Source organism: Centroberyx gerrardi, chromosome 6, assembly GCF_048128805.1.
Source record: "Centroberyx gerrardi isolate f3 chromosome 6, fCenGer3.hap1.cur.20231027, whole genome shotgun sequence".
Lineage (NCBI taxonomy): Eukaryota > Metazoa > Chordata > Actinopteri > Beryciformes > Berycidae > Centroberyx > Centroberyx gerrardi.
Window position 1 is genome coordinate 22,408,582 of NC_136002.1, and position 24,830 is coordinate 22,433,411.

At 43.3% G+C, this 24,830-nt stretch overlaps 1 protein-coding gene across 1 annotated transcript in view; it reads left to right on the top strand.

Annotated features, from left to right (window-relative positions):
• The window catches only part of igsf9ba (immunoglobulin superfamily, member 9Ba), a 50,954-nt gene extending 26,124 nt beyond the window's left edge, over window positions 1–24,830 (top strand). The window contains exons 4-21 of the mRNA XM_071912876.2: window positions 1,472–1,623; window positions 4,725–4,842; window positions 6,248–6,389; window positions 7,516–7,661; window positions 8,846–8,988; window positions 9,788–9,928; window positions 10,051–10,170; window positions 10,307–10,457; window positions 12,112–12,235; window positions 13,081–13,256; window positions 15,870–16,096; window positions 16,837–16,921; window positions 17,122–17,283; window positions 17,772–17,817; window positions 18,761–18,847; window positions 19,562–21,187; window positions 24,400–24,530; window positions 24,622–24,830. Coding sequence (XP_071768977.1) covers window positions 1,472–1,623; window positions 4,725–4,842; window positions 6,248–6,389; window positions 7,516–7,661; window positions 8,846–8,988; window positions 9,788–9,928; window positions 10,051–10,170; window positions 10,307–10,457; window positions 12,112–12,235; window positions 13,081–13,256; window positions 15,870–16,096; window positions 16,837–16,921; window positions 17,122–17,283; window positions 17,772–17,817; window positions 18,761–18,847; window positions 19,562–21,187; window positions 24,400–24,530; window positions 24,622–24,830 — 3,986 coding nt within the window. The remainder of the gene's footprint in view (window positions 1–1,471; window positions 1,624–4,724; window positions 4,843–6,247; window positions 6,390–7,515; window positions 7,662–8,845; window positions 8,989–9,787; window positions 9,929–10,050; window positions 10,171–10,306; window positions 10,458–12,111; window positions 12,236–13,080; window positions 13,257–15,869; window positions 16,097–16,836; window positions 16,922–17,121; window positions 17,284–17,771; window positions 17,818–18,760; window positions 18,848–19,561; window positions 21,188–24,399; window positions 24,531–24,621) is intronic.

Below are 24,830 nucleotides of genomic sequence, written 5' to 3' on the forward strand. Positions count from 1 at the left end.
ATATATAATGTATATAATAGATGAAGAGCTGCGGTAAGTAGGGCGAGAATTTGATGCTCAGCTAACTTTTTGTAGAACAACTCCCAAGTTTCCCAGCCATGGTGACACTTCCTCTGCGACGCGCCGTACCTGACGGTGTGAAACAACTCCCTGGACGACCGGTGTGCTTACTGCGATCGCCGCCGTGTGTCTGCCACCTATTTTCTTATCAGCTGATGCCATTAGACGCATCAGAATCAGGATTAGATTTACTGGCAGGGACATTTGCATGTAGCTGAAAGTACAGTACTGACAATGTACAGCAGAGCAATTGCATAAGGTTGTTTCTTAAGAACTCTACAGCGAAAAAAATAAAATATGCATCATGATGCGTGTAATGTAATAGTTGACCCATCAATTACCTGAGGTTCCACGGCACCAAGAGATACATAAACCAGTCATGCATTTTATTAGCATCTCCATTAATCTATCATACAAAGTTATGAGTGGTAGGGAGTGAGGGAGGCAGTATGGACAGGCAGATGTCTAAAAGTGCTAATTGGGCTATTTGTTTACTCCATGCCAGGTGCTTGTGTGCAATCTGAAGCATGGCAATACTCCCAGCGGCAAGCAGTGACCCACTTGTATCGTGACGCCTCTCTCTCTTTAACTAAACACAGTGCCACTGTTTGTTATCAAAATGTTGCCTTGAAATATTGAGAGCAGCTGGCTGAGGAGACTTGCCACAGTTTGTTCGCTTGAAATAGATGGTGAAGAGAGCGCCCGTATGGATGTTAGTATATGGCTCAGAAACATCAGGTGAAAATGTACTGATTGGGTCTATACAGTAAGTGGCTTCTTTAGGTTTGATGACACTCCACATGACGCTCAGCGAGAATAAATGGCAGCGTGCAGGAAAGATTGCGACCCAACTCCCTTCCACCCAGGCGTCTACCTGCTCCAGAAAACTGTGGCAGCCACGTCACCCGCCATCGAGGGTGTCTCTCTATTCAGCTTGCCCTCCTCAGAGCCCCCCCCCCCCCCCCCCCCATCCCTCAGATGAACACTTGTACCAAATGTACAAAATGAGTATAAGTTGAACTGACTTTTGCATAACCTTGTATCACTTTATGAAGTTAAGCACGCTGGTATTTAACAACCTCAGAAATAGTACCTTTGTTTTGTTATGATACATAACACATAAAGGATATGTATTAATTACAATGTAATCCCAAAGGTAGATTCGGCTTCTGCAGTACTTCAGACTCCCTTCCACCACAGGTGTTCTACAACTGCAATCACACTGTATGCTAATGCTGATATTGATATTGAATAGAAATATACATATGTTTAGCTTAACACAGCCACAAGCCAAACTACCTTAAAGAAACCAGATGGAAACTGAAGGACCCTGTTAATTTGATTTTATGATGATCACAATATTTGTTGGGAATGTGCATTTTAATGATTATTATTGTCACTTTTTCCACAGCCCCGCCTAGTTTTACAGCGACGCCACCACAGTATGTGGAGGCGAAGGAAGGGGGCAACACTCTGCTTAGCTGCTCTGCCCAGGGAAATCCTAAACCAATGATCAGCTGGCTGAGGGAGGGGGAGGAGCTTGAAACCACCGTAAAATACTCGGTAAGAAGAACTAATGGCTACAATTCTTCAAGACTTATAAATGTGCATAAATATATCAATAAGGTTTGGGCAGGGATGGTCTGGTCCACTGAAGTCAGCTCTACTAAAAATATACCAGGCTAATATCAATGTATTCTACTTTGGTGCTGCTAATACGGTTTTGTAATAAAGCTTCAATAAAGGGTTCAATACATGGTACTGTGGCTTTAATTGATATGTTGCAGACCTTGAAATGTTGAGTCATTGCAGTCATGAGTCAGTTCCTAGGTAAGCAAGTAAGTAATTTTCATATCTGCAATATACTATATGACTGATACTGATATTTACCTGGTCTTAGTGTACCCACAACTTCAAAGTTGGAAACCTGTCTGTGATTGGCCAGACAAGTCTGTCAGTCAAGCTACAGGAAGCTTAAAATCCTCCCCTTTCTCTGTAATGTCTTCAGTTAAAGGAAAAATCCACCCTAAAACATTTTAGCACTGTTTAAAACTTGTATTGGTGATGTACCTTACATTTCTGAGCCCATTCTGTTGTTTGGTGGTGTATTTTTCTTATTCCTGTAGATAACTGACCAAACATAGATGATGTGACAGATATTTCCAGAAAGATGTTTTCAGCACAGCTACAACATGTTTGTTTGATAGCAAAAAAAAATGTTTCAATTATCTAAAATATTTAAGGTAAATGTCATATTTTGATCAAAAAGCAAGGGCTTCTTTCTAGACTCAACATTTTGCAGAGAAATCCATGGTAGACTCTCACTTTTTTCTCGAGTGGACAAACTCGCTCTCTTGCTCTGTCTTTGCTCTCTCCACCTACACATATAACTCACAGCAGAATGCAACAAGTTCACGCCTCTTCTCTGGGGCTTGTCAAAAACCATTCTGGAAAATGTAGGAAGTAGAACTTGAGGGAAACTGTGTACAGTATATCAAAAAAGTAAATTACAGCACTTCATCGCAACATAACTCACGGAATGCACCGAACATCACAGATTGATGATATATAATATCCGAGGGTGGATTTTTCTTTTAATATTCCAGCGATTTTTTTCAGGAACTCTTTGAAATGTGGGGGCCTCTTCCGTCTCCATGCCTCCACATCCTCATATGTCACTGATATTGAGAAGCCTCAGTCTGCTGCAGGCGGCACTATCAACCATTTGGAGCTGCCTGTGTGATATACAGTAGTGTACAGAAAGTGACAGGAGTGTGTCCCTGTGTCATAGTGTGTGTGTCGTTTACGGGGCTCCCCCCTTCTCTTTCACCCCTCCCTCTCGCCTCACTATCTCTCCCCACAGCAGCCTCGTTTTAACACAGTTGCCTTAGTAAACGATCGGACGACATCCTAATGCATTATTAATCTCCTTCTACTGCATCAATATTACATTACTCCTAATATGAATGTTACACTAAAAATGAATATCAGTAGTGAGAGCCAAATGCCTCACTTCACTAGCTTCACCGGTATGCGCTGAGACATATAGAGTGCGGTGCATTTATCAGCTCTCGCCTTATCCATTTGCCCATTCATAAAACTCTTATATTCATGTGGTAGGAGCGGGCAAGAAAGCCAGACACACGGTCAAGCGAAAACCCTCAAACTTTGGAAAGCTCCTTCTTGTGGCGAGGAGGAGACAGCCCGGGTGTGCGTGTGCGTGCGAGCATGCGGGCATGTTTGCTCACCCACATGCTCACTTCCATGGAGATGCCACGGAGAAAGGGAGGAATGTGACAGACAAGGACTGGAGAGGAGGAGGAATCCTCATCGTCCTCTCAGCAAAAACCCCCTGCTGTTTGAAAACCCAATCTCAGTCTCTCTGGATGGTTTCAGCGCTCGGTGTAGTGCGTGTGACAGACACACACATTGAGATGCTGCTCTTCATCTAATGCCTCCCCCTTATCTACTTTCCTCGTCTTTCCTCTATCCCGTTTCTCATCATCTACTGCCTTCTCTCTCTCTCTCTCTCTCTACTCTCTCCTCCCGCTCCTCCTTTTCTTTAATCTTTTCTCGCTCAGCTCGGATTGAGGATAACATGCGGCGCACAGAAAGTATTGAAATGGACTGACGACCATTACACTGCATCAGATACCGTTAAGGTTGCTGTCTCAGAAGTCTGCCACAATAACGACTGTATGTGCGCTCAGCCTGCCGCACGCATTTCATGTTGTAGCAGCTACGCACAAAATGCTAATGCTGCTGGCTGAGCAATGATACAGTTTACCAACAGACTGACTGGAGCTAAATGTTATTTGGGTGGGTCTTGTAGCTTCTAAGCTCTCTTGGCTAAAACATTTGAAAGACAGATGAATAGGAATAATTCTGCAGGCGTAGCAGATTCCCCTCTCAGTTGCATGAATGGACAGGCTACAGCTGTGTGTGACTTGAATGGACAGAGCCTTACAACCTGTTGCATAATTTATGAGGGTATTTCTATTAGGTTTGGTTAATGTGTTTCTTCACCACTTATTGGTTCTCATCAGTGCCTCCGCACAGGGACACGCAGCTACATAGAGTTAGATGTTTCCAAGGTTACCACATGCAGGAATCAGGACCCAGAGTTAATTAAAGGATGACACGTTGATGACTTTTAAGTGTTTGTTGTATTCTCTTTGGAGTAGACTCTCACCACACACTTATCCAATCAGCAGAGACATTCTACTTTTAATACCGATCGTTGATAGCCAGAAAAATGGCTTGCAATGCTTGGGTTGATCATACATCATATTGTATCTATATTTGCATTTTTAGTAGGGCTGCACAATTAATAAAAAAAAAAAGCGCAATATGTGGTGAGTGCTCAAAATAGACTCCTAAAGATGGTATTCTGCTGCTGAGAACAATTTCTGGCCTATACATTAAATAGCACATTGTAAAAAAAAAAAACGTTAATTATATTCAGACAAAGCAAATCTCAAGCAACAACATCTCAGTTTATGATTAAAAATGTGTCTTGTTTGCTGAAAAATCTAAAATAATAAAAAATCTGTTTCTGTATTCTGTATTGCAATTTATATTCAGCAAAATAATCGCACTATGATTATTTGTCAGTATCATGCAGCCCTGATTTTAATCCCTCTCCCTTGTAAATGGTACCGCAGGTACACGATGGCAGTCTAACCATCCTTGGCATCACTAGAGATGACAGAGGGGCGTACACATGCCGAGCCTACAGTGACCAGGGAGAAGTCCTCCACACGACCCGTCTGTTGGTTCAAGGTACTGTTCGCGTGAATCAGACACACACACGCAGTGAATGGAATCATCATGGTGAGCAATCGCACCGTATGGCCAGTATAATGTGTTGGAGGAGGGTTTACAAATCTGTTTATACAGATCACCAGTTCATGAAATAAATAAAAAATGTGAGATGATATGCTCTGATTCCTGCCCCACCCATACCTGCTGCCTAATGTTGCATTCGTATCACTAAACTAGGCCATTTTCATTATTTAGACGAGGATGTATTTAGTGGCATCCAGGAAGAAAGCCATGCAGCTATCTGAGCTGATGTATGTAGCATTCCTTATGGGTCTGTATCAGTCAGTCAATAGCTTTGTCTGGGGCTGCGTGTGTGCGTGCATGCGTGTACATGTGTGTGTGTGTGTGCGTGTGTGTATACAACAGGGCCTGTCTGTGAGAACATCACTGTCTGTCTCCGGTCCATTAACTAGGCTCTCTGCTACACACACAGATCAGATAGATGGTTGTGATACCAGCCTCACTCTCCCAATGCAGCGAGCGAGCGCTGCAGGAGTTAACAGTGTGTGTATTTAACAAGCAACTGAGCACCTTGCTTTTATGGTAGAGTTAGGATAACGTCTATGTTAGTCAGTATGCAAGAGCCTATAAAGAGGATGACACAAAAAAACGACTGTATGTACGCATTCACACAAACAACGTTGCATCACACCTCATAAAATCTTGGTTATTTTAGTATTTAAAGCATCTGAATAACGCTGTAGAAATCTAGAGTGATGTGGAATATGATAACCACACAAACAAAATGTTTGCTCCCGTGTTTTGTTTGGTTGAATATCGGCGAGAATGAAGTGCGAGGGCAGAATACAAGGTGAGATAAGGACTCATACCCAGAGCAATAACAAGCAGATATCCGAGGAGTCATGATTCTCATTCCCATGATCTGTTTTTAATTGTTATGTGAGACAGCCGCACACTGCACTCAGTAGTCCCACCTGATGTATAAAGCCGTGCACGCTGAGAGGAAAATAACCAGGAGGCTTGTATCTGGGCCCACTCATAAAAGACAGCTTACCTTTCATGGCTTCTGCTGTTTTATTGAGAGTTCAGAGCAACCTACAGTTCCTCGGGGGACGGAAAGGTTACAATGTGAGGCATGCATAAGCTCCGCCGCTGACTACTATTAAGGTTACAATAGCTGGCTGCTCACTGTATTTCACATCAGGCTGTGGTGATGTATTGTAAATAATGCATAGTGTGTGCTCTTTCTCTGATCTGTTCCTGAAAAAGAAGTCTGCATTCCCTAAGTGGAAGTAGAGTAGGCCTGTATAGGGTGCCATATTTTTATTTTTTTTTAGGATTTGATAGTAGAGTGTGCTGTTACAAGTATATAAGGTACTAAAACTGTTTCTGTTTCTCTCAGGGCCTCCATACATTGTCTCGCCGCCAGAAAACATCACTGTAAACATATCCCAGAATGCACTCTTCACCTGTCAAGCGGAGGCATATCCTGGCAACCTGACCTACACCTGGTTTTGGGAAGAGGACAACGTCTACTTCAAGAAGTAAAGTTATGATCAAGTTCGCTACCGTACCGCAACTGCCTTTTTTGTGTTTTTGCTCTGACCGACGGGAAAGTCTTGTTTAAGCACTCGGGCAAGGTTGAGTCTTCAGGTTCTCTTCCTTTGAGCCTCACAGTCCGTTAAATCACCGCCCTGCTAGCTGTCTAAGGCTTTTATGCCAAAGCCTTTGTGTTGTGAGTGACATTGTGTGTGCCTGGGCGCCTTTTGCTGCGGTGTATTTTGAGTGACTATGACTTGGTATGTGGCTTGTGCGTGTGTGTCTTTGTGTAGGTGTGTGTGTGTGCGTCAGTGGCCTGTCCTGCTGTGGCCCCAGAGGCAGTAAGAGTGGGCCTAGCAGGGGTCTGTCTGGAGCGTGTCAGGCGGGTTAGTACGCTCTGATGACAATATCATATGACTCAGTCCTTGTGTCATCATATGCCTCTCATGCAGTGATGATCTGAAGCGTAGCCAGGAGCTCTGCAGGCTCCCCAGAGCAGGTCTTTAGAGGCTGAGAGGCTTTACAATGAACAAGTGACAGACAGAACAAGTGGAAGAGGAGAACAAGTGAATGGGATTTTGACTGGCAGTGAAAACAAGTGTCCCAGGGACTTTCAAAGAGGAAGTGCACTGAAGTGTGTTGCCCGCAAGTCCAATCTAATTTTACACCGCTTTTTTTGTCGGAAATCTTGATTTATTACAGTAGATAAGTGAGATATGCAGGAGAGAATCACATATAATTTGATTCAAAGATGAATATTCTGTTTGAACCTTAATTTTCATCGCATAATAAAATGCTGAATTACATCATTGTGTGGACACGGGGAGCAGTGCTCTGTATTCAAAAAGGCAAACTGAAAATGTGCTTCTTCATTAGAGTGTTTCATTTGAAATGGTGGCAGGGGAGAAAACATGAGGGCTGCAACATTGGACGATTATGGCAATTAGCAGATTTATTTGACTACTCTATTTTTTTGGAGCTCTCTTACAACTGGTTGCTGTTTGACTCTCTGCTGCTCTCTCATGGCACCCTGGTGTAATTTTGCACAAAAAAAAAAAAAAACCCAGATCTGTCCTGTTATGACTATGTTTCAGTGACATGTTGTGACAACCGTCTGCGTCCTATTTGCAGTGATCTGAAGCTCAGAGTGCGCATCCTCATCGACGGCACCCTCATCATCTTCCGGGTCAAGCCAGAGGATGCTGGGAAATACACCTGCAGTCCGAGCAACAGCCTCGGAATCTCGCCCTCAGCATCAGCACACCTGACTGTTCAGTGTGAGTGTTACCGTGGCAACGCAGTGTAGGGGGAGGGGTGTGGAGAGGCTGTACAGTGAGCTGTGTGAGGAGGGAGCAGCAGCAGTATGGAGGCTGCTTGTGTTGGAGGCTGCTGTTTTATCAGCTCCACTGCCTTACCACTGTAACGCACTGCAACCTTCTTGAATTTCAAGGTCACACGTTACGGAGAGAGAGCGCGGTTTTTGCCCCTCGTCGTTTTGACCGAGCCTTTTCTCACCAAGTTACAGGCAATTCGACCATTTTTTTATATTCTCTATGGATTTGACGATGAAGTTATTATCTATTTCAATTCTAGCCTTATTCCCAGACACAAAGATGAGGCCAGGCTTGTCCTCAGACTCTATTTGTCCTGCTCCCTTTGAGTCTGGCTCCCTCAATGTGCCCCGAATGAATTGAAACGGTGACCTTTCTGTTCATCAGCTGAGACTGATGAGAGAGAAATGCCACTCCAGGCCATCTGACTTTTTATCGTCAGCCCCAGTGTGTTGGCTATGCTAATTTGCTCCCAAGTTGCTGTTGGGAGCATTGATTTCTGTGCTACAGTATGTGAGAGAGATGGGGATCTGCAGCACTGCAGCCAGGCCACTGATTTCATCATTGGCCTCAAACAGCCAATGATGAAACCAGGCTGCTTTAGCTCAATCATCAACCTTTATACAAAATATGCTCGTATCTTTTATGGCAAGGATTACACCCCATGCAAGTTACTAGGGGTGGGACAAAATATCTAAATTCAATATATCGCAAAACAAAAATGTGACAATCGTGGGGCAGAAAAATGAATCGCAATATTAGCTACATTTTATTCTGCTGTAGTAATCACAAAATTGCACTTTGTAATGCCATTTTTAAATTGTTCACATTCTAGCAAGCCAACGCTATTGTTAGAAAGATTTGTGTCTCAGAAATAAATATAATTCTGCACAGTCAGACTTTGTTGTTACTGAACTTTTATTTATTACATTGTATCTTGGTTGTATCGAATCATATGTTGAGAATCGTGAGATAAGCATATCGTCCCATCCCTACAAGTTACAGGACATTTTACATCTGCTGCGAAACCTCTTTACGAATTAGATTGTACTAAATATTTGACACAGATGTTATTGATTATTTGCCTGTAAAACTGCAGTCTTTCTGACTGTTTAACCTCTGACCTCCAGACCCTGCCCGAGTGATCAACATGCCCCCGGTCATCTACGTCCCACGGAAACTGCCAGGCGTCATCCGCTGCCCGGTGGATGCCAACCCACCTGTGACGTTAGTGAAGTGGGAGAAAGACGGCTACCCTCTCAGAGTGGAGAAGGTCAGCCTGCCTCAGGGCTTCATTTGCATATCCAGATGTTGAGCCTCCACTGTACAAACATCTCCTTCATAAATCGATTACCCCTCTGAGTTATAGCATCCACCGTCACAGTTACCCCGGCCTAGTTGAGAAAATTTTCCTTTTTAAATCCAGATTGCAGATTTCAATTTTATATCAAGGTGTAATAATAAAGAATAATTGGAAATGATTGCAATTAAAGATTGGTCCTAACTCCAGCAGAGGCATCATCACGCTGTGTTATATTTGGCACATCCCTTGATATAGAAGTGGTTCAGTTCAACCTCACACCATTAGTAGAGTTTATCATGATGATACGATAAATCATAAGACATGCACAATATATTTTCTGTTTTAATTAAGTTTGCTAGATTGAGCTTTCTTATTTATTTTTAATAGACAAACAGCAGATTTGTGCAGACTTGTGTAAATGAATGTGGCTAAGGGGCGCTCAGGTTTGCTGAGGTAAAGTTAGCGCCAAACAACAAATCACAGAAGGGCATATTGCTATTGCCTCAAGTGATGAGTGCAGCTATACTCCATTTCAAAATAATGCTTCTCCTTTCCCGAGTTTGTCAGTGTGACTGTTTAGGTTTTTTATAGTGCTGATCAGACTGACTTAAGCACTTTTTGCCCATCTAAAATAGGCTTAATTCAGCTGATTTAAATGGATTTTTTTTTTTCTTCTTAGGCAGCTTGAAAATAAATATTTAGGTGGGCTGCCAAGATTTTACAATACATGAAAAACCCTGAAATCAACCACTCTTATGTTCTGTTTCAGTACCCTGGTTGGAGCCTGATGCCAGATGGAAGTATCCGGGTGGCGGAGGCCACAGAAGACTCCCTGGGCACCTACACCTGTGTGCCTTACAACGCCCTGGGTACCATGGGCATGTCCCCCCCTGCTACTCTGGTGCTAAAGGTACACCACTGCCCATGTTTGGTGCTTTCTGCTGTCCAGTGGTCTCTGTGGTTTAACATATACTGATCTATCTGTACATGTGTGCATTATGTACGCGTGTGTGTGTATCTGTGTGTGTCAAGGATCCCCCTTACTTTAATGTGAGGCCTGGGGGGGAGTACCGTCAGGAGGCTGGGAGAGAGCTAGTAATTCCGTGTGCTGCTTCTGGAGACCCTGAGATACCAACCATCACCTGGAGAAAGGTGCAGTAGACAAAAATACACCACAACAAATCTCTGAAAACCAATTCAGCTACTCAATCTGCTTGTTTTTGGTTGTGTAGTGAAATAAGATATTTGTTATCTCACTAAGTAATTGTAATTTTCATGTCCCTTGAAGGTGGGGAAGCCTAGCAGGAGTAAGCACAACGTCCTACCCAGCGGCAGCTTACAGTTTCTGTCCCTCAGCAAGGAGGACCATGGGGAATGGGAGTGTGTAGCCACCAATGTGGTCACGAGCATCACTGCCAGCACGCGTCTCCTAGTCATCGGTACAAACAATCCACACAGTGCTCTCAGCTTGCCAGAGCTTGCTTAGTTTTCCCAGCTGATCACCTTTCATAGTGATTTTGTTGTGATTTTGAGTTTGCAGTGATCTACTTTTACTGTACTTTTTTGAGTTATTTGCATGCAATAACTGACCCTGATCCCTCTTGCTCTTTGCCTCTTCCCGATTTCCCTGTGGCGATCATTAAAGTTTCATCTGATCTTATCTCTATGGCCGCAATAGCTTTATACAGTAGATTTAAAGCCCCACTGCAGTATGGCACCCCCTGTTGAAACACTGTCACCCCACCGTGGGCTTTGTCTGTGTGTTGAGTCTTTTTACTCTCAGATTGAGGTACTGATACAAGCACTGACAGTAAGTGACAGCCAAATGTGAGTTACACCATACATGTAAAAGAGTTATTAAGTTTAAAATTCTTAGGTCCAGATTTGCTAAGATTGCATTGTGAGGTCAAGTCTGTGCATTTTTTTGCTCCTCAGTTGCTTGAATTACTGTAGAGTAAGAGAGAGTTTTTGTTTTATTCACTAAGAAATGTATGCAAATTAAGTTGTGGACCAAACAAGCCCTTAAAAAGAGTACTGCACAAGCAAACAGCCCCTTCGAACTAATTGCAAACACAAATCGGGAGCTTCAGCTTTAAAACTCTTCATGCCCTAATGCGGCCAGTTTATAATTGTAGCGTTCTCTGATCTGATTTGAGATTCTAGCATGGATTACCCTCTCCTTTGCTTGCCTTAGTTGCGATGTTGGCCATATCTTGCAGCAATAATAGCAGCCATTTTGAATGACCAAACTCTTTACGAAGAGTCTTCTGATTTGGTCATTTTGGTGATATAGCATGTGCTCTTCCCTGCACAAACCTTTAGTGAATCTGGGCCTTATTTTCCATTTATATGTCAGACTCTTCAAAATTTATAGGGCTACATAAATTCTGGATCAGGGCTTAGTCAAGTGCTTGTAAGTGCGTGTGAATGTGTGTGGCTTTCAGTGTGGCTTCTCGTATCATGTGCGACATGTGAACAAGTCAGTCAGTCTGCCCCAGTGCCCCAGGACCTATGGAGTCATTATACCACAGCTGGCAGCGTTCAGCCCGTCTCCTGGTGACTGGGCCTCAGCTGACAGGTGTCACAGGCTGCGGAGCAGACAGCTGTGGTTCCTCAGACCAGGCTCAGGTCTGCCTTTTATCCCAGTGAGGAGGAACTGGCTTTAGGCCACATAGCACAGCTGGTAGGTGGGTGGGATGTTTCGCCGCCGCCGACAGCATCGCTGCTCTTGAACTTGACCTTACCCTGGTCACCACCTCAGCCAACGTTATATTATCCAATGAGCAGGCAGACGCATTACGCAGCAGAGCAGCTTGGGGGATGGTAACAACAGCAAAACGCTCTTCATTTGACTCAGTAGATGATGCATTATTGGACTTGGGTTGAACTCAATCAGTGTGATTCAGAGTCTGAGTTACCAAAATACCGGTTAATGGAATAAAATTAACATATTGACAGCACATCTATAGCTTCATTACTGTAAGTGATTGTGAAATGATAGTTTTAAGTAACTTATGTAGGATTAGATTTGGTATATAAACTGTACAGTGTGTTTTATATCTATTATTTCCTCTCTCTCTCTTGAACACTCAGGCACCAGCCCACATGCTCCCGGCAATATCCATGTATTGCCCTCAACAACCTCTGCTAATGTGTCCTGGGAGCCAGGTTATGATGGCGGCTTCGAACAGACATTCTCTGTGTGGTATGGTCCAGTGTGAGTGCATGTAGTTTACTTAAAATCAATGGTCTGTGGATGTGGAAAAGGCTGCTTGAGGGGTTATGGGGCTAGTCTGACATGGGAGCAAATTTTTTTTCTGCCCCCCTCTTTGGTGATAACATATGAAATTCAATCATCGCTTCATGACAGAAATGTTTTGACACAGCATATTTCTCAGGACATTTAGTAGATATCCATGTGCATAATTCATGTTGTTGTGTATTAGGAAAGTAATGGAATGTAATAGGAAGTCATTGCTGTAACATTTGACTAACCCATACATGAGGTGCTGTGAAGGCACAGTTATGATTGTATTTTTGGATGTGTGTGAGTGAAATTCTGCTTGAAGTTTTGCTGTAACAAGTAATATAGTTAACAGTCACCTCTGCCATGTCCTCACACCATTAGATACAAATTTGTTGACTGTAAATATTAAGAAAGAGACACTGATGATTGCATATGTATCGACACATCCTCTTCAGTGTGCTTGTGTGGTGTAACATTGGGCATGGAGTTGTAACTACAAATTTGTGAGTCAAAGCCCTCTAATTACCTAGTTAAGTGATAATTATACACTGAAGGAGTAGATTTCACATTCTGGAGAAAACACAAATTATAGCATACTGCAGTATTTGTTTTATGTCCAGACCAACCAGAAACAAGAACAAAATCAATTCGGGGTCCCGTCCCAAAGTTTAAGTAACGCTGATCTTCAGCACACACCTGCGACTTTATCTTCTGACCAATCACAGCTAGGATGTTATTTATCGTAATATTTACCCTCACATGTTGTACTGCTTCAATAATGTGCATTCCCCTTTCTCTTTCCCTGTCTCTATCAGGTCAAAGAGGATAGACTTTGGGCCTCACGACTGGCACTCCATGCCAGTGTCTGGTGCTCAGACGTGGTTGGTGGTACCGGGGCTGGAGCCTAGGACTGAATACCAGTTCAGTGTGTTGGCACAAAACAAACTGGGCACGGGCCCATTCAGCGAAGTTGTGACAGTTAACACTGCAGGTAGGTACTGGTGACAACTGCCTTCAGCACACATAAAGGGAATGGGGTGGGGTTTTTGCCATCCATGTTGCCTACTATTTGACTGGAGGATCAACCCACTGAGTGCCTGGGTAATATACAGTGCATCCTTGACTTACTGTATGGAATGGCTTTATTTTTCTATGCTTCTTGGTCTATTGAAAAGACATTATTTTTTTATTCTGTATGCCCACTAAAAACAGTGGTATGGAATATACTGCCCTCTAGTGATGTCTAAACTGATGTATATAATATGCCTTTATTTTTTATTTATTTATTTTTTTTTACTCACATCAAAGCGGGTGGTAGCTTTGGGCCTGATTCAGACCGTGACTTAAGCACAGACCCCACTGCACCAATTCCATCCCTTGAGTCACACATGGGGATACACACGGCCTCCTGCAGGATACACACTTGAGGATATGTAAATCAAGGCATGTCTACCTGCGATATGCGGATTCTGACTTTGAGTCCGTTTGTGTGCTCCTTTCCCTGTGCACCCAAAACCTTACAATATGGCTGGCACACACATCAGTTTCATGATGTAAAACAAAAGATCTGCGAGCTAATAAACACCAAAGACATCAAATAGGCAATTTATTGACTCTTTATATCTAAGCAATCAAGATGAGTCCTGCCATTTATGTGCTGGAGAAAGTAAGGTGGTGCCAGGGCGCTCGGAGGGTGTCAAGAAATCATTTAAATGTGCTAGTGTTAGTTTAGTCAGCCAACATGTGCTCATGGATAGGACCTTGATAATTCAGCTGTGCCGCTGACTTGCAGAGCTGACATTCCTCCTGTGTTGCTCCAGAAAACAAGATAACAAGTTTTAAAGCAAAATAGTGGCTTGTTGTGATTTTAATAGAACATAAATGTCATTAAGAAACTCATGTTTTGATATGTAACCTATTTTTGATATAAAAAAAATATTTCTGTAATTGCAGATTCACATATTTCAGATTTTTGACTATATTTTATTATGTTTGTATCCAATTCATGTCCCAAGGGCATGTTGCCAATTCAATCTTTGTGCGCCGTCGTCCTAACCGAAACTGAATTAAAGGCGCATGGTATTTAAAAGCAATGCCTCAGCAAAAAGGCATAAAGGGAGAAACGTCCATGGCCTGATTTTCCATCGTACCAGTGGAGAGGACAAAGAAGCCAAGGTTTTGAATAAACCCATGCACAAATAGAGGCACACCCAAAATCCTCAGTGCGTGCATCAAATAGTGTGAATAGGAATTCAAACCTGCATATCTCAATCCGCTTAAGACTCATGCAAGTTTACACAGTCTGAATCAGGCCCTTCGTGGAGAAAGTCAGGCAGTGCCCATTGATTAACCCCAATTCACAACTGAGTGCACAAGCACAGAATAAAACATGGGCAGATTATTGTTCACTTTTCCCTCACAATGTGGAAATTGATATGTAAGTGAGCCATCTACCAATCAAGCCATGAGCTGTGAAGAAGTCAATTATTAAAACACTTTTTTGGTCTGCTAACTCCATGAAGTCCCACATGAAGACTGATGGCTCGTGCGTCCTCCTTTGTGCATCTCACCACATATTACTGAGAGCAAGAAAAGAAGCAATAAAAGAAGTGGAACCAACCTGAGAATTGGTGTTTTAAGGAAGATCAATTCCAATGACTTGAAGATGACAACTTCCTAATATTCCTGGCCTTGGTTTATATAGTTTAAATTCCTACTGTGCTACACGTTGCCAGCAAGCGTTATTGTTTTGCAAAGCCTATTGCTTTTACTCAACATAGGCAAAATGAAACTTGTGTAGCTCCGACCTAGCCCACTGCTAGGGGTCAGATAGCAGCCAATAGATTGATGGCAATGGACAGTAAGGTTTCCAGTTTTTTTGTTTCTGATAGATTTGTTACATGATATTATAACCAATAGTCTATCACCTTGATATAACATTATTTTCCTCATTTTGAAATATCTGTGATCTGTGTAATGACTTCAGACCAGGATAAAGATGTATTTTGGCTAAAGCGATGTATCATGAGGTGTCTTTTAGTTTATCTGTATACCTTCCTAGGATGCTGTGTAACGCCTCTAATGTCAACAAATCAACTGTCCCTCCGGTGGATTGAGTGTCTGTTGTGACATTCAGGAGTTTTGCATTTAATTTTGCATTCAATTTTTGGTTCTGTCATATCTTGACATTAAACATGCCACTTGGGCAAGATTGTACAACAGAATAGTGAACTGCTGAAAGTGTGTACATGTCCATCTACATGCAGCATGTCATTGCCTGAGAAGGAAAACTGTCTGTTTTTATGTAGTAAGGTTTTTCATTTGTGGGTAATCAGGAACACTGTGCCATGTTTCAAAGCATTTTATTTATTTTCAAAAAGAGAGGTTACCGAATAGTTTTTGATGCATGATGATGTTCTGTCTGTAAAAAAACATCAATATCTGAGGTTTGACTCTAGTTAGTGCAATCTCAGTTTTCACCACATTTTGGTTTTCAGAGCATGTCACTGCAGCACATCAATACGGAGTTTTCTGTCTGCATTGTGTCTGAATGAGTTTTCTCTGTGTCAAGTATTATCTGCAACATGTCTGGTCTGCTGCACAGGCTCCCCTCTGAGTACCCCAGAACCACTGGTGCTTCTTACTCCACCACGGTGCCTCACAGCCAATCGCACGCAGCACGGTGTCCTCCTCACCTGGCTCCCCCCGGCCAACCACTCCTCACCCATCGACCGCTACATCATGGAGTTCCGCCTTGGGGAGAGGTGGGAAGTCCTGGATGACCTGATCCCATCCACCGAGACCGAGCTCATAGCCAGAGACCTCGTTCAGGTGAGATCCGCATGTATTTTGACAGAAACAGGATTGTTTGATGTTTTGGCTTCGGACTGTCATTTCTTTGGAAGTGAAATGGCGCAATGGGTATGAGGTTTAAGTGCTGCCTAACTAATTTGAGGGTGTATTTGACTGAAACTTTTAAGAATAAAAGATCTCCCCATTTAATGTTTATGTATTTCATGATGCCAAATACTTTTGGCACAAAACATTAAATTCAATACATAAACATTAAATACGATAAACAGTAAAAAGGTCTTTTTTTTTATGTGTAGTCCATATTCTTCATCATCTGCAATGATCTCTAGAAGACTGAAATTCATATTGAGGACATTACAGACTCTGGCTATCATATTTTCATTTCCTCTTGCCAGCCTTTTTCAATAACAAATCAGCTGTAGTCTACACTTGGCTCAAAATTACACAAAGATAGTTTGTAATAAATATAATATGATATATATATATGTATATAATAAATATGAAATAATAATTTTTTTTTTAACTCACATAACTGCTCCTGCTATCATGCTAATAATAATGCTGCTTTCATGTAAATGATAATAATACTAAGAAGAAGAATCATCATCTTTACTTATATATTTATTTATATTTTCAAAACAGTTACACAGTGCTTTTTGTATATCTGGTGTGCTTAGCCATAAAGAAGTAAGTTGTACACAGCGATCGATATGTGATCCGGTTATAAGAAGAGTGTGTTTGGTTTTGTTCCCTGGCAGGAGTCTTGGTATGAGTTTCGAGTGATGGCTGTCATGGATGACCTGATCAGTGAGAGCAGCAACGTGGTGGGAGTGTCTAGTACAGGTCAGTCATTACAAAATAAACAAAAATTACAAATTACATGTATTTTTTTAAGTGCAACGTGTACTTTCTATGCTACATTTTGAAATTATTTACCCATCTAACAGCTTGCATTGCTAGGTCCTTGCGAAGAATAGATTTGTGATTTTTCCTCTTTGTAGCCTGTCGATTTTACCCACCCTTCTAAAATTGCTTTACTTCAGATCCCTTCCCCCCTGCAGAGGTGGCTGATGAGGGGTTGGCGCGGCCTGTGGTGGCGGGCGTCGTGGCAACTATCTGTTTCCTGGCAGCGGCGGTACTGTTCAGCACTCTAGCAGCTTGCTTTGTCAATAAGCAACACCGCCGCAAACTCAAACGCAAACCAGGTTGGCCTCCCTCTCTGATATTATACTGGATATAATATACATATACTGTACATACATACACTCCCAGTCAAAAGTTTGGGCACACCTGATTGAACGTACTATGTTTTTCATTCTCTTAAAGCCATTTTGATCTAAAGGCTTATGCTTAAATGCTTGAAATTTGTTTCTTAGACAAATATAAATAGAAAAGTTGATGCCTATGTATGGATTTCTTTCCAAAGCCTTTGCCTTTCCATCAAGGCAAAGGGCGGCTACTTTAAAGAATCTAAAATATAAGATAGTTTTGATTTGGTTTAACTTTTTTGGTCACTGCATAATTCCTTTTCTGTTATTTCATAGTTTTGGTGTCTTTGCTATTATTCTGAAATATAGAAAATAGTAAAAAATGTGGTGTGTCCAAACTTTTGACCGGTAGTGTAGCTTGTCTGATTTCTACTGGTGGTGTTCAACACAAGAAACGCTAAATTCCTTTTTGTTTGTCCTCTTAGATCCTCCCTTGTCGGTGACACACTTCAGGAAAAGCATAGAGTCACCGTAAGTAGCTTCTAACAGCCAAAGCCAACACCAGAGCCCCTGCAGTCCGCCAGAGGTGGCTAGTATTGTGCATGTTCTTATGCACCTTACGCTGTTTCACAAAACCTCTCTCTTCCGAGGCGTGCTGTGACACGGCATAAATTTGAATAATAAACAACAGTAAACTTTTATTGTGAAGCAGCTGGCAACAGGAAGTACAGTCTGGCTAGCGAAGCACTACCTTGTAAGTGTGGCTGCCTATTTCACACAGCATGCATTCTCCGGTGCTTTTTTTAGTAAGACGAAGGTTTTGTATAACTGATGTGGCAAAAGAGATGTTATTATATCTGGATGAAGCACACAAGTGGTAGACAGGGTATCAGGGAGGTGTGGAGGAACATGTACGGTAGCAACCTCTAGCGGATCACGGGCAGATTAGGGGGGGTTCAAAATAGCCAAGTCAGCATTTTAAGCACATTATCCAGAGTGCCAAAGCTGCAGTCTTTATATTGATTTTTGATCCATCTGTATTCAACTGTATTCAACCTTTAAACCATTTGTATTCGACCTTTAAGGCTGTCTGCTTTCTGCATGATTCCAAGTGTTTAATAATGGCTATTTTTGTTTATCATTGAAGCTGCACATTTAATGTACAATATCAGCTATGTCTGTCTGTCTGTTTGTCTGTCTGTCTGTCTGTAAAAAACTGTATACATGTATGACTACATTTGAATCTCAAAAGAAAATCATTTGTGACAATATTTTGTGTAAATCCCATTCCAGATCAAATGTGTGGTTGCTTGTGACTATAGATCGTCAGCAGAATCAAAGTAGCCCTTTTATTTTTCGTTTATTGTTTTAAGCGGTCCAGGCAGGTCAGGGAATCCATATTTAGTCCTTCTTGCAAGGAGTCTTGGCGTAGCAAAAGATGAACCAGGCCCATGTCGTTTGTCTCCCATCGCAGGCCTCCTCTCACCCCCTTGCCAGGGGTAGAGCCCTGCTGGGACGAGCCTGCCAGGAGCAGTTACTTGCCCCCGCCCGCCAGCCCCCTGTGAGTGCCTGCCTGCACCAAAATACAGAGTGTGCTGCGCTGCACTGGCTTGGCTGCATGGTTAATGCATTGCATAGAAATTATCAACTGACAATGACTATTTGCTTTAGTGTACCGCTGGCCTAATTGCATGCACGGACTTTCACGCACCATATACAGAGATTAAATTTGCATCGGCTCAGCTGCATGTACAGTACTGTGTATATGCACTCTCTATACATGTATGTCTACCTTATGCATTCAGTGACTTAGGAAGTGTTGACTATGCTGCTCCTGGTGTGGGCAAATGAGGCCTGGTTAGATGTCATCCGCTTTTCTCACATCAGCATTTGGTGCAGCATATTGCAGATTGGCCTCACTTCTGCTCAAGAAGATGTAGTTGACATAGATCTGTGATACGGTTGTCATGGTTGCGTAGTTGGTTCTCCTCTCATCCCGTCACTCTGGCTTGGTTCATTAGCTGCAGTCCTATCAGGACGCTGCTGCCGCCATGAGCTGGTCATTATCATAACGCAGTTCATTATGGCTGCCTTGATATAGTGCAATGGCTTTGTATTATGTCATCTGTTTAGTTTAGGAATGAAACTGTGGAAACTTGCCAATTCAATTACTTTGCTTAAGTTCTTTCTCTTGTTTTTGAATATTTTATGTAGTTTCCTTAGAGTCTCATTAGGTGTTTGTTAATAAAACCCGTGCCTCCTTTTTCTCTGTCAGGTTATCGTCAGGGAAGATCAGTCCAGAGAGCTCCCCTCCATCTAGGCCCCGCTCTCTTTCTTCGGAGGGTTCCCAAGGTCCAGGCCTGTATGTCAGGAAGCTGCCCAGCCCTCTGAGAGAAAAGGAGAAAGAGCTCTCCTTCTACAAGAAAACCAAGCGTGCCATAGCCAGCAAGAAATACAGTGTGTCCAAGCATGAGGCGGAGGTCACCACGCCTATCGAGCTGATAAGCCGCGGGCCCGACGGCCGCTTCGTCATGGAGACCAGCCCACCGCCCCGCCGCATCCAGGGCTTCCCCTTCGCAGAGGAGTCTGACATGTACCCCGAGTTCCGGCAGTCTGACGAGGAGAACGATTTTGACCCCGGGCCTCTGCCCCCCATCATGCCCACGCTGCGGCCACAGCTCTCCCCAACGTCCTCCAGCCTGGAGTCAACGCAGCCCCCCACCTACAGCCCCCGCCTACACAGGGCCATGGAAGGTATGAGCTTTGCGGAGGGCAGTGCGCTTCACGCCTCAGGGCAGGCCCCCGCCTCCCGCTACAGGGGCTTTCCCCAGGGCCCGTTCTATGGGTATCTAGGCAGCCGCGGTGAATCAGGGATTCCGCCACCATTCTACATGCCTGACATCAGCCCGCGTAGCTCCGCTCTGTCCTCCCCCCCAGGCACCGCCGAGGGGCCCTTTGGTTACCCCTCCATCCCGGAGGAGAGTGGAGAGATGGAGCACCATCAGTACACTGCCTCTGGCCATTCTCTGTCTCACATACACAGCCCTCCTTCTCGCTCACCTGAAAGCTGGCAGCCTCATGAGTTCCCCTTCCTGGGTCTAGAGGGTCCACGGTTCATATACCCACCTCACCATCCCTTACATCATCCCCAGGACCTCCCCGAACCACCCCCATACCCCCCTCACTCTCTCCCCCCTAGCCGCCTGCACCTCCCTCCCCTAAAGGATCCATCTAGCCCTGGACTCCTGCAGCTGGAGGTCCCTGTGGCTCCCCCAGGCAGAGACAGGCCCCCGGGGCCTCCGGTTAGGCGTTTAGCTATGCAACAGGCCCAGAGTCTCGGCCAGCTCAGACACACGGCCCACGGTGTGGGTGTACCAGTGTTGCCTTACCCCGACCCGGCAGCCCGCGCAGGGAGCCCAAGCACAGCCCCCAGTAGTAGCCCTCAGTCCTGGCTCAGCCCGAGGGCGGGGCGCCGGGCAGACCCCAGCCTCCCCCCGCTAGTTCTCCAGCCCTCCCGTCTCTCTCCGCTCTCCCAAAGCCCCCTTAGCACCCAGCCGGGTTCCCCAGATATTCTAGTGCGGCCCCCTCCCCGCCCCAGCATCCTCCGCACCTCTCGGTCTCTGGAGATGCCGGAGATCACCCTGCAGCCCTCGGCCACTGTCAGTTTCTCCCGGAGGTCCTCCCTGACCACCTCTCCCACTCAGGGCCAGGGAGCCAGGCACCCCAGTCCCAGTTACCACGCCCACATGTCCTATGCCTCCACTGCAGCCAGTTACCCCTCCCAGTCCCCTTCTCCCCCTCCGGAGGGCAGGGATGTTTTCGGGCAGAGGCCATCCCAGAGAAGGACAGAGGAGGAGATGCTGCCCTCAGAGCCCTCTCAGCTCCAGATATCAGCCTCAGGGTAGGTGATCCATTCCAGTAGAGAATAGTCACATATTTATTTACAGAGGAGACTTCTCTTCTCATCAGCTCTCTATTCCAAATTTCCTCAGTATTTATCCACAGTTTTACATGATGTTTTCATTTAGGCATAGTTAGGATGCATATTTTACAGTAATATGCAGAAAGCATGTAATTGCATTTAGCACACATTTTAGCAGTTCATAAAGATGGAAATTCTCTAAATGTTGACAATTCGATGGCATGTGAAAGCTGAATTTGATCTTAAGATTCTGTAATATTGTCCTTTTGATTTAATGGCTCATATTTAAACCTCATAAAATCATACTGATTTACAATGCAAGTAGAAATCAAATATAAATATGGTGATTAGAGGAACATTTGAAAAAAAAACCATTAGCTAACCCTCTGTTATTAGACTGTGCCATATATTTTTTATGTCCCCCATTTTGAACACAACATTGAAACTTTGAATTGGGGCATCTTTTCTCATAGGTAGATTTAAATTGGATTTGATGAAGTCTGAAATTCTGAATTATTGGTAGAAGCAGCGTCCTGATAGCATCCCGAAAATATAAATGGAATGTGTGAAGTAGTATTAAGTGTTATTTTGATGCTCACCTTTCCATATCTTTATCACTTAAATGTATATTTGATTAACTATCATATACCTTTTATTATGTTATATTAGATTAACCTCAAAAACTAAGGGATATTGTGCTATCAGCTGAAGCCGGTTTTCCATGAGGGAATACTGCAATCAAACCTCACTGGAGGAGCAATTTTTAACTTTCCATTACATTAAATATTTGGATAGATCAAAGCCCTCATATACAGATTTTAATCCAGGAGAAGCCTTTGCAGATATAAAAAGGTACCTGAGGCGCGTACGCAGTCGTACCCCAAAGTAGTTTTCTGCACTGTACACATTCCTGCGCCCCCTCACACCCACCTCACCACCCTCTGTGAATGCTAGAAACTACGAGCCTAGCTTAAGCCATGAAGCAGGGACTTGCTCCTGCAGTATCACTGGCCTATATGGGAAAGTAGCATATAGGGCTGCTGCTTTATACGGGGTAAGGGTCTTACCTCATTTGTTTTTGATTGATCTCAGCTATCTGGGCAGCGTTGTTGTGACCCGGTCCCCTACGCCGCAATAGGTAAGGGTCGGACCCATGTCTGAGAGGGGAGGGGTCAGCAGGGGGAGGGCTCTAATCACTCTCTCCTTTAAAGGGGAATCGCTTTGGGTTGTGCCTCTGTACTGGATTCAAGTGAAGTACAGCTAATGGTTAATGATTGCAGGATACATTCTCAATACAGTTCCAAGGCACAGAAAGCCTGCTGTGGTGTAGGCTACAGTAATTAGGCTTGTGAGCAATATGCGGAGCGGTTTTGGACTGTGGAGTAGCATTGGATTTTGTCTTTGATTGTGGAACACAGACATGTTTCCCTGCACAAAAAGCCTTGAATCAATAGAGGACCCATATGACTGATAGACTGGAGTATTCCCCTTTAAAGTTTTGTTCCATGTGCAAAATGCCATGCATGCATTCTCTAAATCTCTCTCTATGACCAAACAAATAACAACAATTCTCAAACTAAATTCTTTGTCACATTTGTTGTCCTAAGTGCTTTCGTTTTCTGTCATGTGACTGTTTTTAATGGCCATTTCCTCTTCCTGTCATGTGACTGTTCTTTAACGGCCATTTCCTCTTCCTGCCATCTCCTCCCGTCAGCATGGTGAAGCCTCTGTACGCAGTGTTCATGTTTATGGAAGTGTGCTGTACAGTGTTCATGTCTATGGAAATGTACTATATTTAACACACTGTGGCCCTTCACACAGTATAAGTGATAATGGAAATGTGCTCTATCTGTCCAGGACTGTTGCAATTCTCAGATTTGTCCCCCCCTCTCTGCTAATGGCTCTCAATCTCTCTCTCCACAGTGACAAATGATGGACAGCATCTCTAAAGCTTTGTGTTCCTATGCCTTTTGAAACAATACATGTTTGGCACAACAACTTGACTTAATGAATCATTAAGTCAGGTTTTGAGGCTGTTGTATTCAGTTCTTTGAAAGGCAAAGACATTGAGCTAACACTGAGCCTCATGAACCTGAACTTAAATGTTTAGTGTTTGTGAGGTTATTTGGATATTAATAATTTACTCGCATCTTTCTATGAGAGATGGACAACAAAACAAGAGTTTTCGGTATGAGGTAAAACTATTTCTGAAACAGTATGAGAGTGAAGATATTGAAACTTGATATGTAATAGATAGATGTTGTGCTGATTGAACATTGATTATTTTTCATTCAATTTAGCATGTATCACTCATGAAATGAAAATAGTTCTTACAGTGTTCCAGAAAGAGATTTCTGTTTATTTTGCATTTTGAAGAAGCACCCAAACATACTTCCATACCAACACACCTAACAAACTGGCACAAAGACTTTCATGCACTTAGATAGATTTATACTGTAAATAGTGATATTGGAGGAACTTAACATAGAATCTGCAGTAAGACTACATAGTTACAAGGAACAGTGATTTTACAGTTCCAGAAATTATTTTCATTTTATGGGTTTTATACAGCAAAGAGACCAATATTGCCCACATTTCTGAAGCAATCACTATTTAAAGGCCCAATCCTGAATCTGAGTACAGTGCAATTATTGACTGAACTCTTGATATAATAATTGTACAAATATAAACCTAAAACTGAGGTTCAAATGCATTTGTTTACATTTTTATCATTGTTTATTGCAAAGACTACAAAATGTCCCTAATTTCGAGCTATAATGAGAACTGAATATCACCATAATGAAGTCCTAAATTCTGGATTGGGGCTTTAATTTAATGTTTGTTTGAGAAGTAACTTGCAAATACTAGCAAATAATCTGAAAAAACACAGTGCCAGCATACGTAAACTGATCATTCTTTCTTTCTTTCTTTCTTTCTTTCTTTCTTTCTTTCTTTTCTAAATTTGATCATCCATCAATGCAGGTAGAAATGGAAATTCGTCTTACAGTAGTGAAAGGGCTCATTAGAAGTACAAGAGCTGCTCATCAAATCATATGATAGAGCCTGTTGGAAATAGGAACGGCTTTTTTTTTTCTTTCTTTTTTTACTGTCGTTTCACTTTGAGAAGGTAGCGAGCCTGGCTGTTGGACTAATGTAAAACAATGTATGCTGTGCCTCTCTCTTCTTCCCAGGGAACCTCTAGGTGCGTCTAGTGATCCTGCCGGGTCTGAGAGCTTACCAGCACTGCTACACCACTGTATTACTAAAGCCAAGGGAGCAGCTGCCAACAACAATAACAACACAACCTCCAGAAGGAGAACAGGTTGGTCCGACAATTAGAGCAAAGAGACGGCAGATTAGCCCGGAACATGTAGGCGGCGTGACGCTCTATTGACTCCCTGTCTCCCTCCCAGGTGTGTCTCCCTCTCAGACCCAGCAGCAATCCCAGACACCCCAAGAGGGAGAGGATCTCGACTTCCGCAGAAAGAGGAAAAGGCAAAACAAGAAGAACCCGTATCTCTATTTGACCTCCTTCCTGCATCGCAGGCGGTCTGAGGAGGACCAGACAGGCATTCTGGCCAGTGCAGACTCCGAGGGCCCGAATTATGGGACTCTACGCTGA